This window comes from Monopterus albus, unplaced genomic scaffold (genome assembly GCF_001952655.1).
Source record: "Monopterus albus unplaced genomic scaffold, M_albus_1.0 scaffold38.1, whole genome shotgun sequence".
Classification (NCBI taxonomy): domain Eukaryota; kingdom Metazoa; phylum Chordata; class Actinopteri; order Synbranchiformes; family Synbranchidae; genus Monopterus; species Monopterus albus.
The window spans coordinates 4216556-4228839 of record NW_018127918.1 but is presented as its reverse complement, the minus strand read 5'-3'; the positions used below and the strand labels follow the sequence as shown (position 1 = coordinate 4228839).

The following is a 12284-nucleotide window of genomic DNA, read 5'->3' as shown; positions in this document are numbered from 1 at the left end:
ATTCATACCGCGGATCTATCCACAAGATCCATGGCTCATACAGATGATAGTGAATAAGCCCACAGGTTCCGTTAGGTGGCGATATTTATCGGGTTTACAGGTTTACTCACTATCAACACAAGAAGAAGATGCAGGATGACGGCTCCTGACAGCTATGACGGTGTTACTTCATGTGGTTGTAAAGGAATTAGGCGATGTCTCATTTGTGAAAAATTTAAGAGTAAAGGAGAGCTGGAGGCGAGTAGACCTAAGGTAAACATTACGCATTGAAAACTATATTTTACATTGTTTTATCAACAGAGAAAGGGCCCATCTATTGCTAGCATAGATCGCTAACGCCAATCACTACTAGCTACGGGTACCCTCACAGAACTTTCCTTCCCCTCTACAAAGGAATAATTGAATCAACTAATGTGTACGGTCATAGTTTCTAATTAAGACACTTTGTTTGTGTATTTTGTCATTATTACTGCATAACCTATCATATTGATTACCAGCTTTTCTTGTTTTAAAAAACATGCCCACTGCGCACATGGGGCACAGATGTTCACAGCTGAAGTCATCCACTTTTATATTTCCACATTTATGTGCCCACTAGAAAATAGTTGTGTGGGAAGTGATTTAGTCATACCCAGTCTTTAAAAATACACCATTACAAGTACAGTTCTGCTCTGGAAATATTAAGTAATATTATGTAAGTAAATTTAAATGTTCTTGTAGGAAAATGTACTTAAAGTATAAAAAAAAGTACACGTACTCAGTGCAGTATGTCCCCCTATTATAGTTTTACTGTACTCTGTTTGACCTTTTAGGATTAGATAGCATGTGACCAAAAAGTTATACACCTGCCAGTTTTCCTAGAAAGATGTTAATTCCATGCTGTAAAATGGTGGTTTGTCATCAGAAATGACAATATTGGGAATGTTTTGTCTTATTAATGTGTAGATTATATATTTTTTATTAATGTGTAGATTATTTATTTATTATTATTATTTGTGTGTGTGTGTGTGCGTGTGTGTGTGAAGGTTGTGCATCATTTCTGCTACGATCCTGAGACGAGGCTTGCCATTTGCAGAAATGCCAAGGCTTTATCCTTTCCCTTTCCTGGCGTCTTCCTGTGGGAGAATTTCATATCAGAAGATGAAGAGAAGGAGCTGATAAGCACGATGGACCAGGATGTGTGGATTCAGTCCCAGTCTGGTCGAAGGAAACAGGTTATGTGGAACACATGGTCTGAAGCAAACCAACATATGCTTGTCTAACCGCAGATTATAATATATAAATCCACATTTTTAGGGCATAGCTGTTAAGTGTGTAACATCTATGTCATGTTATGAATAAAAATTTTAATATGTAATCCATCCATCTATTATCTATACTGCTTATCCTGAACGGGGGGCACAGGGAGAACAAGCAAACTCTCAATGTATAATCAAAATATGTACATTTTTATTATTGTTAAAACTTATTGGTTGTCTGCCACTATTTCTATCCTTATAATTTAGCGTTGTTTGATTCAGTCAGTGACACTCCCTGCACAGCCAAAAATATCCTAGCAGATGCAGCAACACTCATAGGAATGTTCTGCAAGACCCTCAGACTCCAGTCAAACAGGAGTGAATTTCAAAATAAACAGTTGGTGAAATATAATGATCCACAATTCTTTGTGACTTTCCATAAAAATTACACTATTAGAATGATGATGATGATGATGATGATTCTTCTTTTTATTATTATTATTTTGTAGTAGTAGTAGTACTATTATTGTTGATATTGTTATCTACTAATGAAGTAAGGAAGTCTCTTCTGCTATTGTTGCAGGACTTTGGTCCAAAAGTGAACTTCAAGAAAAAGAAAGTACGTGTGGGCAGATTCAGTGGACTCCCTGTTTTAAGCCAAAAACTTGTGCTCCGCATGCAGCAAGAGCCGAGTCTAGCAGACTTCAAACCAGTGGAGCAGTGCAATCTGGATTACCATCCTGAGCGAGGTTCTGCCATTGATCCACACTTGGATGACTTATGGCTGTGGGGGGAGCGCCTGGTCACCATCAACATGTTATCAAACACAACACTCACTATGTCCCTTGAACAGGGTCTGCCAGAGTTGGGACTAACAGAGGAAGTCCAGGTAGCTGTGTGTCTTCCTCGTAGATGTTTAGTTGTGTTATATGGTGAAGCACGGCATAGATGGAAACATGCCATTCATAGGGATAATGTTCTTGAGCGCAGAGTTTGCAGCACTTACAGAGAGCTGTCTGCAGAATTTCTACCTGGAGGGCAGCAGACCGAGCTGGGAGCTCTGCTGTTGAACATTGCTTTGAGCTTTCAAGGAACTTCAGTATAAAATAATTTGATGATACAGAGGAAGACTGGACCACCAGAGTTGGAAATCTTGACTATTTGACTCTCGTAAAGTGTCTCATTTCAGGGAATGCCTCCTTCAACAGAGTGAAGATGTCACTCTCAGAGATGTCACGCCAGAGACTCGATGAACGTTCTGCACTTTGAATTGTTAAACATGAAATAGTACTGAAGAGAACTCTGGTCCAAGATTAGGTGAAAATCCAGATGTTTTTAGAGGTAGTATAATCTGCAGACTGCAGTTTTTTGTTTTTATTTTTGCCTTTTAATAAAAAAGTACTTTCAGCCATGCACACTTTACATCATCACCTTATTTGTTTAGAATGTGGATTTTCCTGCAGTTGTGACTGTAACTTTGGTGTGATCTTTTAGTTAGTATTTTTAGAATTTTGGTACATAAATTTATTAGAATTCACATTCACCTTGACTATTTACTACATTAAAATGAGGTTTACATGTGAATGCATCAGTACTAATCAGAATCAGGACATATGTTTACTTTTGATACTATCTTACTAATGGTATGTCTGTAGTTAATATGTCTATTTTACATTGTAGTATTGCTCTTTCTGGTTTACTTTAGTTAAATATCGAAATTCTTCTTCCACCAGTGTACAGACACTTATTTTTCCAACGAGTCTCTCTTCCAGACCAATGGAAGATGTGTGATCCGTTATAGCTCATACTGTACTTGGTGGAGTATTTTGAAAAGTAATAAGATTATATAAAACAAAACGTAAACTTCAGCCTTTGGGGTATTGTGCAGTCCTGGGACGGCAGAGCAGTTTTGCCTGGCAGGCTCAGCTCAGGGCTTTAAAAAAAAAAGAAAGAAAACATTGTTTAAACCCCGCCTCCCGGAAGTACGTAGATTTCTGCGGGAAAGCTCATTTTCCTCCAAGTTGCTGAAGTGTAGGTACGTAGCGCTAACTTTATCCTCTAACATTAACGTATTCATATATAAATGTAAATACATCTAATGTTTGCTTAGATGGCGATAGATGATTAGAATGTGCGTTCAACTCAACACTAAGGGATTTATTTTCTACAGTGTCAACACAATAGCCTAGAAATGGCAGTGGGTCTTTGCAACGTGGTTAGCTAATCTGTTACTTTTAAGAATGTTTGTTATTGACGTAATCAAATTTTACAACAAATATACACTAAAAAAACAGATATACGATATACAGCATGTCTTTCTGTATGTTATGCTGTATGTATATTATGTATGTTCGAGCTGCAAAACCTAGTATGTTTGAAACTTGAGTGTTGTTGTTTGGTTATTGTCTCTGGCCATTATCACCAGAATGACCTGTTCTCACTCTTTGCGATATGGTTTTTTTTATTTCCGAGGAACCCAGGAAGTAAGTTTGCAGTTCCCCGGACTTCTTAGAAAAGTGGGAGAGTAATTCAGTTAATTTGAAAAAGTGGAAGGTATGATTTGATGCACATATTTGTGATTAGGTGGATCAACACCACACAAACAGGAATGCAAATTGCTGTGAGGCTGACCTAAAGTATATTTTTTGTCGCAGTAACTTACAAGCTACTGCTAACATTAGTCAGATTTCACAGGACATGCCTCCTACTAGCCTGACTGGAATGCCTTAATACCACATGCTGTGATTGAATATGTGAAAACAAGGCAGTAAATAATCTGAGAAACCAATAGCTTCTCTATGTGGTTAGTAGTACAACTGCAAATCTGACCCAACCCTACAAGGAAAAAATTACTGGAACAGTTTTTACAGTTGTATAAATAACATCCCGCACATTTAGCTGGCCTTCCTGAAATTATTTATAGGACTGTATAGGCTACAAAAAGGCTGGGAGCTATTGCAATTATTTAGTGACACTTTTTATTCTGTATGTTTCCATTCAGTGTTTCTCACCAAAATATGTTGTGTATGTTTTTGACTTTACAATCAATAGTCTGCTTCTTCACTGCCATTTCTTGGTGTGTTACTGCCACCTACTGTCAGTCACTGGAACACCGCAAAACCATCAAATGGGATGTGCATTGCATAGAGATACTGCATGTCCTCATGTGCATAGCAGTATAACATTTGATGCTAAAATAAAATACAGACCTGCTCATCAAAAACTCCACCCATTATCTTAAATAGTGCTACGATTAAAGAGCAACTTACAGAAGAGGGAGCAGAAACAATTAACCCTCTAATACTACTATTCCTACTACATTGTTGTTCTATGGTTGTTTCTCTGATGTTGTCATTATCGAATCCTGGTCATCTCTACAGATAAGCAATGGAGAGAATAACTGAGAAACTTCTACTGGAGAAAGGCTCTCCAAAAGCCAAGAAGCTGGAGCAAATCAAGACACTGAAGTAAGTATGCTTTTTTTTCCTCCTTATGATAGTGTTTGCTCTGTAGGTGTTAGCTCATGATCCCATTGTACTGTCCAGGATTTTTTTTTTTTTTTTGCATATGTATTTTTGTATGATATATTTCCATCCTATGTGGAGACACTGACGTGAAGCTCTCTGCTCTTTAGTCTGTCTAGGATGGGGTTGAAGCATCAGGATTTGCCAGTCCGGCTGCTGTCCCGTCTTCAGTCTTTGGAGCGATGGGATCTGTCAGGGAATAAACTGCAGAAATTACCCAAGAACTTGGAGCTGCCTGCACTTCGCTACCTGGACCTCAGCGACAACCAGATGGAGGATGTTACCACTCTGGAGTCACTAGGCAAACTAGAAGAGCTGAAGATGGAGGACAACCTTTATATCACTGTGAGGACATGGCTAGTGTCTTTGTTCACTGTTTATAATTTTAGGGAGTTTTTTTTTTTATGGAGCAGAAATGTAGAAGACATGAACTCTATTAATCTCATTTAATACAGATCATTTATACATAGTGTGTCAGTGGTTAGCAATGCTGCCTGACAGTTAGCAATGGGTTTTCTTTGGAGCTTGTATGTTCTCACTGTGTCTGTGTCGTTCACAGTTGAAAGACATGCAGATTATGACACATTAAATTATCTCTAGGTGTCTGAAGTCTGCCTCACTTTACTATTACTGGCTATTTTGCTTTGGAAATCCACTGGCAGTAATAGAAAAATAAATAGCAGGAATAAAAGCAGATAAATTCAGGCGTAATTCTTTGTTATTTTTTTATCTTGCAATGCTTATTTGTCAGTTCTGTGATTGGGCCAAAAGACATGGTCACATTATACTTCATTCCTAAAATCATTTGTTTAGCTTTGACCGAGTGGAATGGCTCTGTTGGCTAATAGAAACCCTGCAGTGTGTCTAGAAATGGAGAAGTTAATGTTACTCTTCTTCTTCTTCAGGTGAGTGATAATTACAAACTGATGGTGTTGTTGCCCAATCTGAGGATTTACAACGGTAAAGATATCAGTACTACTGCCAACCACGTGCGCTATGTCTACACTGAAAATCTGAGGACCAGGGTATGAAACTGATCTCTTATTTTGCCTTTTTATATGGTACTAGCTCTGTTGTGTCAGTAATCCACCAATATAGTCTATACTAAGTCCTGTCATAGGCTAAGAATGATGTCACAGTAGTGTTTCAAAGTGACGTATATCTGCTGCACATGTGGCAGTACAGCAGTATTTCACTGTACAGGCTGCTGTTGGTGTATAAACTGTCTTTGGTTATTATAGATGATTGCCCTTTGGGAGAAGAGCTTTTGTCTCCCGGATCCCATTACGGCACAGAAAATATCTACCTTGGAGACAAACTTTGTCAACACTGCCCGCCAACAAGTGAAGTTTGGACCCAGTTCAGTCAATGACTTCACCAAATGGAAGGTATATAAAGGATGTTAGAGAGTTTATAGGACATGTTTTCTTTTGGGTTGTCTTATGTTACTTTACTCTCTCTCTGTCTCCTTTGGTTTTAGGTGGAGATTCTGGCTAAGGAGTATCTGCGCTCTCTTACAGAACCAAACAAAAGACTGGAGAGCAATGAGTCCACTGATGCAAAAGAGAACAGTGTACGTTTTCAGAAGATGGTCTGCTTTACCAAACTGTCTTTAGTCAAAGTGTACTTTGTCATTCAAGACCATACAGCTAGGAGTGCATAGCATAACGAAGTTATGGTTCTCCAGGCGCGTTGTGCAAGAGATATAAAAGGCAGACAAGACACACAAGGCAATACGCAGAAACATGAACAAGACAATATTCACATAAAGCCCTACAATAATTATCTATTTTAAAAAACTACCAAGCTTACCAAACTTGACTGGATGGTCATTGTGATTCTTAAACTGCACAGTGTAGTTGGAGTGAAATGGTGGCTTCCTCCATACCGCTGTTACTGTTTTACAACCACAGCAGTGATAGGTAATGTGGGATAATACAGAAAATATAGGATGTTTTAATATGTACAGTAAATGAGTCCTAGAGTTGATTTAAAGTTCAATGTTTTTTTTTTTTTTTTTTAGGAAGCCTCGCCTTGCAAAAGAAAATGTTCTACATCAGAAACTGACATCAACATAAGGCTGACACCTCATAAAAAGTTACGCTCTGAACTCCCAGCCTCCCCAGTTAAAGACAGTCCTCGCAAATACAGCCTCCGCCTCAAACCTCAGTCACAAACCCAGACCGTCACCATTAGGTCGAGCCTCCGCAAGACGGGTCAGACTCAGTCTACCCCCACCAGAGGACAGACGAGGGCGGGGACAGCCAGGAGGGCTTCTAACGTGTGGCAAACCAGCAACGGCAATGCTCAGATCAAGCAGAAGGACGATGTCGGCAAAGAAGGTTTTAGAGTCACAGAAGTGAGAAGAGATGCCAACATACTGTCCACAATAAAGAGCTGCAGCAAGACAGAGGTAAAGTATATGTAGGACTGCAAAAATTGTTCTGTTTTTGGAGGTCCAAGAACTTCAACAGTAGTTTAGGAAAAAGGCTGTGCAGGTTCTGCTTAGGGTTATCCATTAATGATGTTCATTCTGGTCCACAGTCTAGTTTTTTTGTCTGCTGTTATTTTTTGGATGTTGATGTTGGAAGGTTAGATTGTCTGTATATACATCGGTCCACTTTGGACCGCAATCAATCAAGATATCTCACCAGCTATTGACTAGAGTCTCATGAAATTTGCGCAGTTATTGGGTTAATCGGGATGTTTTGTCATTTGAGTTTCTTCCTCCTATCTCATTGTCTCCTTCATCTTTTGATTATCCATGTTTCCTCCAGCCAGTGTGTCTGAAGCCTACCCATGTGCTCCAGTGTCACAGTAAACAGGACAGCTCAGAGGACTTCTCCACCCAGCTCTGGGCCTGTGCTTTCCAGCCACCGCCGGGCTTCACTGGTACTGTTCACTAATTTTTAGCAAGGCAAACACAAGTCCTTTCAGGGCATAAAACAAAACATGAATAGTCAAAATGAAGAGCTTTAAATCTGTAAATAGATTTAAGAAGCTTTTTTTTTTATAACTTTATCAGAGGAAAATGGTAATCAACTCATTTTCTATTTCTCTATTAACAGGCAGTGGTGGAGGAAGCCGTTTGGTTGCAACCTGTGGTGGAGACACTGTCTGCATAATTGACTGTGAAACGGGGATGGTAATGAAGAAATACAAGGTTCCTGGGGAGGTCAGCCCTATTTATTCTCCAAGTCTACAGTAACTTTGCTTTAAAGATCAGACTTCTTTTTGGTTCTTTGGCTGCATTTGAACATTAAAAAAAACAGCACCTTTTCCATCCTTCTGGTCTTCCTTCCTTCCTTGTGAATAAAATCTGAGAGCTGTCATTACAGAAGCTGTTATGATGTTGCGGTCATTTGTACACCTAATGCATCAATTTAAGTTTAAGATTTCTTATTGCCAGTGTTTACAAATCTGTGGGCAGTGTGATACAGCTGTGGTGGTGCAGCAAACGTGACCTTGTTAAATGTGGATAAAACTGACTACACATATCATAAAATAAGCTGGAGAGGTTCGCCTTATGTGGTTTGTATCCATTTTTCTTCCCAATAGGAGTTTTACTCACTGGCCTGGTCCACGGTGTTGATGTCCATGGGAGGCAGGGCCTCTGCTCAACACTGCAGCATCCTCGCAGCTGGTGGGAAGAGAGGACTGGTCAAACTGATCCACCCCAGAAACAACATCGCCTACGGGGAGTTCAGAGCCAGCCGCAAGCCGCTGTCTGTCCTCCGCTTCAACCACCACCAGGGAAACTTTCTTTTCAGTGAGTCGTGTTGGAGATAAACATCGAACCATTAAGAAGTCCCATAGCATCTCATCTCACAGGTCCAACATCAGACAAATGAAAGGATTATACCACTTAATTACAACTTATGTCCTTTTTTTTCTATCAGTAACAGTTTCACTGGGTTCTCCAAGTTATTTAGTGATGTCTGGGAACATAACAGATATATTTATTGTAAAATTACCAGCAGATGGACACACTAACCAGCAATGTCTGAGTTGAAGCCAGTCATGTTTTCTTGTCTTCCTATTAGTTCCTGTTCAGACATTCTAACTTGACAAATGTCTCCATGCTTTGCTAGCAGCATCCAATTCAGCCTTTACATTTTGTCTTGCAGCGGGATCATATGATAAAAAGATAGTAATGTGGGATGTCGGAGGTGTGGACAGCCAGTACACCTTCAAAGTTGTGTGAGTATTTCTGCTGTGGTAATTCTCTTTTATTCCTGGCTTGAAACTGGTCTTTAGGATGACATTTTGATCAGAGAGTTTCTTTTTAAACTGTATAACTAAATCTGAACTTTTGAGCTTCATTAGTTTCACCTTGCACTGGCAAAGGGCCATTAAAAATGAAATGCTGCTTATTGCTCAACTGTCTTATGGGCTAGAACCCATGACACTTGGCATTAGGTATAGCTTGGACAGGTCTTGTGCTGATGCCTTGTTTGGGTGGGTGGTGGTGGTGGGGCCAAGGGTTGGTCATTCATATTCACTATTTTAGCAAGCTTAGAGTATCTGCTAGAATAGAAATTGAGATTGAAGGTTTTTGGGGTCTTAACAATCTCGGCTGTATGTTTGCTTTTGTAAAGATGAGAGAGGTTCAGACTATGATGAAATTAGCGTTTCCCTGTTTCTCCCTTCAGTCAGCTGCTAGTATTAGAGATCAGCAATACCCCTATACACATCTGTCTCCCCCCCACTTCTCCTTCCTCACACCTACTGGCTGCCTGTGAAGAAGGCCTGCACTGCTTCAACCCACAACCCGGTACTGACAATGCCACAAAGAGGTAAATGCATCCACAGTGTGTGTGCACGCACATGTTGTGTTCTTGTGTGTATGAGTATCAGTTTGTGTTGAAGAGCTTTAGAGGGCATATATTTTTACAAATGTGGAACTTGTGAGTGACAGTTTTAAAAAGGTTTATTCAGAGAAATCCTGTAGACGGTGCCTTAAGCTCCTTATTGGACATGCACTTTGTAATGTTTCTTGACCAACACTAATCCTAGCCGTAGTATTTCTGTAACATTTCTAACACAAGTCTGAACTAAATTCTGGCAGATTAATGAAAAAAGGCTGCAGCAGGACATTTACACATCTTTTCTGGTCAATTTCTCATCACTCTATAATTTCATATTAAGCAAATTATTCAAGTACAGCAAAGCAGTCTTTGTCATTCTATGTTTGTGCACTGCAGGTCATTATAAAATAAGCAGCAGAAATCTCCGATAAATAATGAAATGTATTAGGGGGTTAAGGTTAACTGTGAGAATCAAGACAAGAATCCTTCATACTCCTGAAGGTTGTTTTGTTTTTTTTGTTCCTCCATAGGTCCAAAGACATGGAGATAACATTCCCCATATATAAGAAAGAAGATGACTCTCACAACTACCACACCATAGATGGCCTGAGTTTTCTTACTGATGACATAGTGGGTAAGTGAGGCTCTTATTGTTTTATTGACAGTAAAATATTTGGGGATGGTGAGGTTGGTTGATCTGTCCACCGCTCTGGTTGATACTGAATTTGAAGTTTGAACTGAAGTTGGTCTGTTACACTAATGTCCTCACTAATTGTTGGTCTAGGCCATATGATGGTGCCTTAATTAAGTTGAGCGCTAATGGGTGGACCAACTGTTTATGTCAATATCTAACCATACATTTGGTAAGATTGAACTAGCTATAATACAGCTAAAAGCTGTTTCCCTGAAGGGGCTTAAATCTCCATGTAGTTGCTTATGGTGATTTGTTTCTTTATTTCTAGTTTTGGAACTTAAGGACAGTTTACCAGCTGTGTTTTTTTCCCCACTGCAGTCGTAAATTGGCATTTAATCTAATTCTCAGTGGTTAAATGTGAATAAAATTTACATTCAAAGATCTCCGAAAACCCTGCTCCCAGATCTTGCTATTTTAATTCAGGTCCTTATTTTTACATCCACTGTTTGTTTTTTTTTGTTTGTTTTGTTTTATTTTTTTGAAATTATTGGTCTTTATGTTTCTCAAGCCTCCAAGAACCTCATGCATGGTTGCATTTATTTGTGGAGCTGGAGCAGGACCAAGGCACAGCGGCCTAACAAGAAGAGCAGGACAGTGTGTGCTGTGGTTCTGGCTGAGCTGCAATGGGCCAACACTGAGATCCCCTACCTGGCTCTGAACACCTGTCCTGGTAAGTCTACGTCATCTAATCAGTATAGCTTTACCATTTTATTTGTATTCTTAGATTGTGCAGTATAGTAATGAGTGCACTTCAGTCTAGTCTCCATTTGAGTCTGGACCAATATACTATATTCCTGTGCTCTGTGTTTGGGAAGCAGAGGAAATGGCCATCTGAATTCGGGTTGAGATTGTGTGTGTGTGTGTTTCTTTCTCTTTAGGCCAAGCCTACATAGTGTGTGGCGATGACAAAGGCAGGCTATGGACATACCATGTTACCACCCTCCAGGAAAACAGCTTACAGACTGGGAAACCCATGTCACCCACTGAGGTATCATCTCTCTTCTAAATCTCCTGTTACTTCATAACTCTGCTTTCATGTGGTGGAATATTATGTAAAGAACCATTTTTGTCGGTTTGAATCTTCTTTTTCTGTTGGTTATGATAACGCACAATAACAAAGGTCCTCCTCGGATGTCTTTGGCTGTATTCAAAACTAACAAGTTCTTTGTTTGGCAGGTGTTGGAGTGGCCAAACCCGGTCAGGAAGGGCCTCAGCCAGGTGGAGGGCCCCTCCATCAACAGTGTAGCAATGGACCCTGAGCTCCGTTACCTGGTGGCCCTCAGTGACAAGAACATGGTGATAGTGTGGAAGAGAGTGGAGTCCTCATGAGCAAAACAGCATGTGACTGTAAAGCAACTCCTGAATCGGTGTCAGACTGATCCCTAGATTTTGTACTGGGGAAAAAACATTTTAAGTGTACCAAATTTTGGTATTTGTGAGGTAAGAAGTCAAATTGAAAATGTGATGGAACATTATCTCATTCATATGCTAGAGTAAACATACAAACATGATGTTTTCTGATAACACCAACATGGATGCTGACTTAGCTAACAGACAGTTGTGATCCTCTCTGAGAGCTGGACTGTTGCTCATTTTCTTCAATCTGTGTGGGGAAAGTGACTTTTATGATGATGCATCTACCAGCCAGATAAGATGCAGGTCTACAATATGTGTTCATTTTCTATATAAAAACATTTCATGTGCAGGTCTGCATATAATTTCAACTTCATAACTGCTGAATTTTATAGTGAAAAGCTGGCATTAATGGTATAAACTAGGGAGTAGGGAGAACTGTTAATTGTTGCTGTGTGACATCTTATTTGTACTGTGTATATTTTTTACTTTTATTAATTAAATTGTTAAAGATCCCAGAAAGTTCACAAAAGAAACCATGTTAGTTTCACAAATTATCTGTAGATCATTTGTAATGATGTAACTGAGTTTACTGGGTTACTCCATTAAGGACACTCTTGTTTTATCTCACAACGCATTTATTCCACCACTGCCATGTCCAACAACA

The 12284-nt window shown here is 39.5% G+C and overlaps 2 protein-coding genes across 4 annotated transcripts; both read left to right on the top strand.

The window, feature by feature from the left end:
- The first annotated feature begins 40 nt into the window (after positions 1-40).
- alkbh4 (alkB homolog 4, lysine demthylase) lies at positions 41-3120 on the top strand. The gene is made up of 3 exons (XM_020598500.1): positions 41-252; positions 1026-1214; positions 1822-3120. The coding sequence occupies exons 1-3, from the start codon at positions 136-138 to the stop codon at positions 2341-2343; spliced, it is 828 nt and encodes a 275-aa protein (XP_020454156.1). The 5' UTR covers positions 41-135; the 3' UTR covers positions 2344-3120.
- A 94-nt stretch (positions 3121-3214) lies between these two features.
- Positions 3215-12278, top strand: lrwd1 (leucine-rich repeats and WD repeat domain containing 1). 3 transcript variants are annotated; one of them, XM_020598497.1, is made up of 16 exons: positions 3215-3273; positions 4619-4705; positions 4873-5107; positions 5668-5787; positions 6004-6150; positions 6243-6335; positions 6786-7175; positions 7540-7654; positions 7831-7937; positions 8321-8531; positions 8890-8962; positions 9415-9558; positions 10101-10204; positions 10773-10934; positions 11143-11252; positions 11441-12278. In XM_020598497.1, the coding sequence occupies exons 2-16, from the start codon at positions 4626-4628 to the stop codon at positions 11591-11593; spliced, it is 2244 nt and encodes a 747-aa protein (XP_020454153.1). In that variant the 5' UTR covers positions 3215-3273; positions 4619-4625; the 3' UTR covers positions 11594-12278. The 3 variants fall into 3 exon arrangements, with proteins under 3 accessions (XP_020454153.1, XP_020454155.1, XP_020454154.1); XM_020598499.1 differs by lacking the exon at positions 3215-3273 and adding an exon at positions 3353-3453; XM_020598498.1 differs by lacking the exon at positions 3215-3273 and adding an exon at positions 3655-3791.
- The last annotated feature ends 6 nt before the right edge of the window (positions 12279-12284 follow it).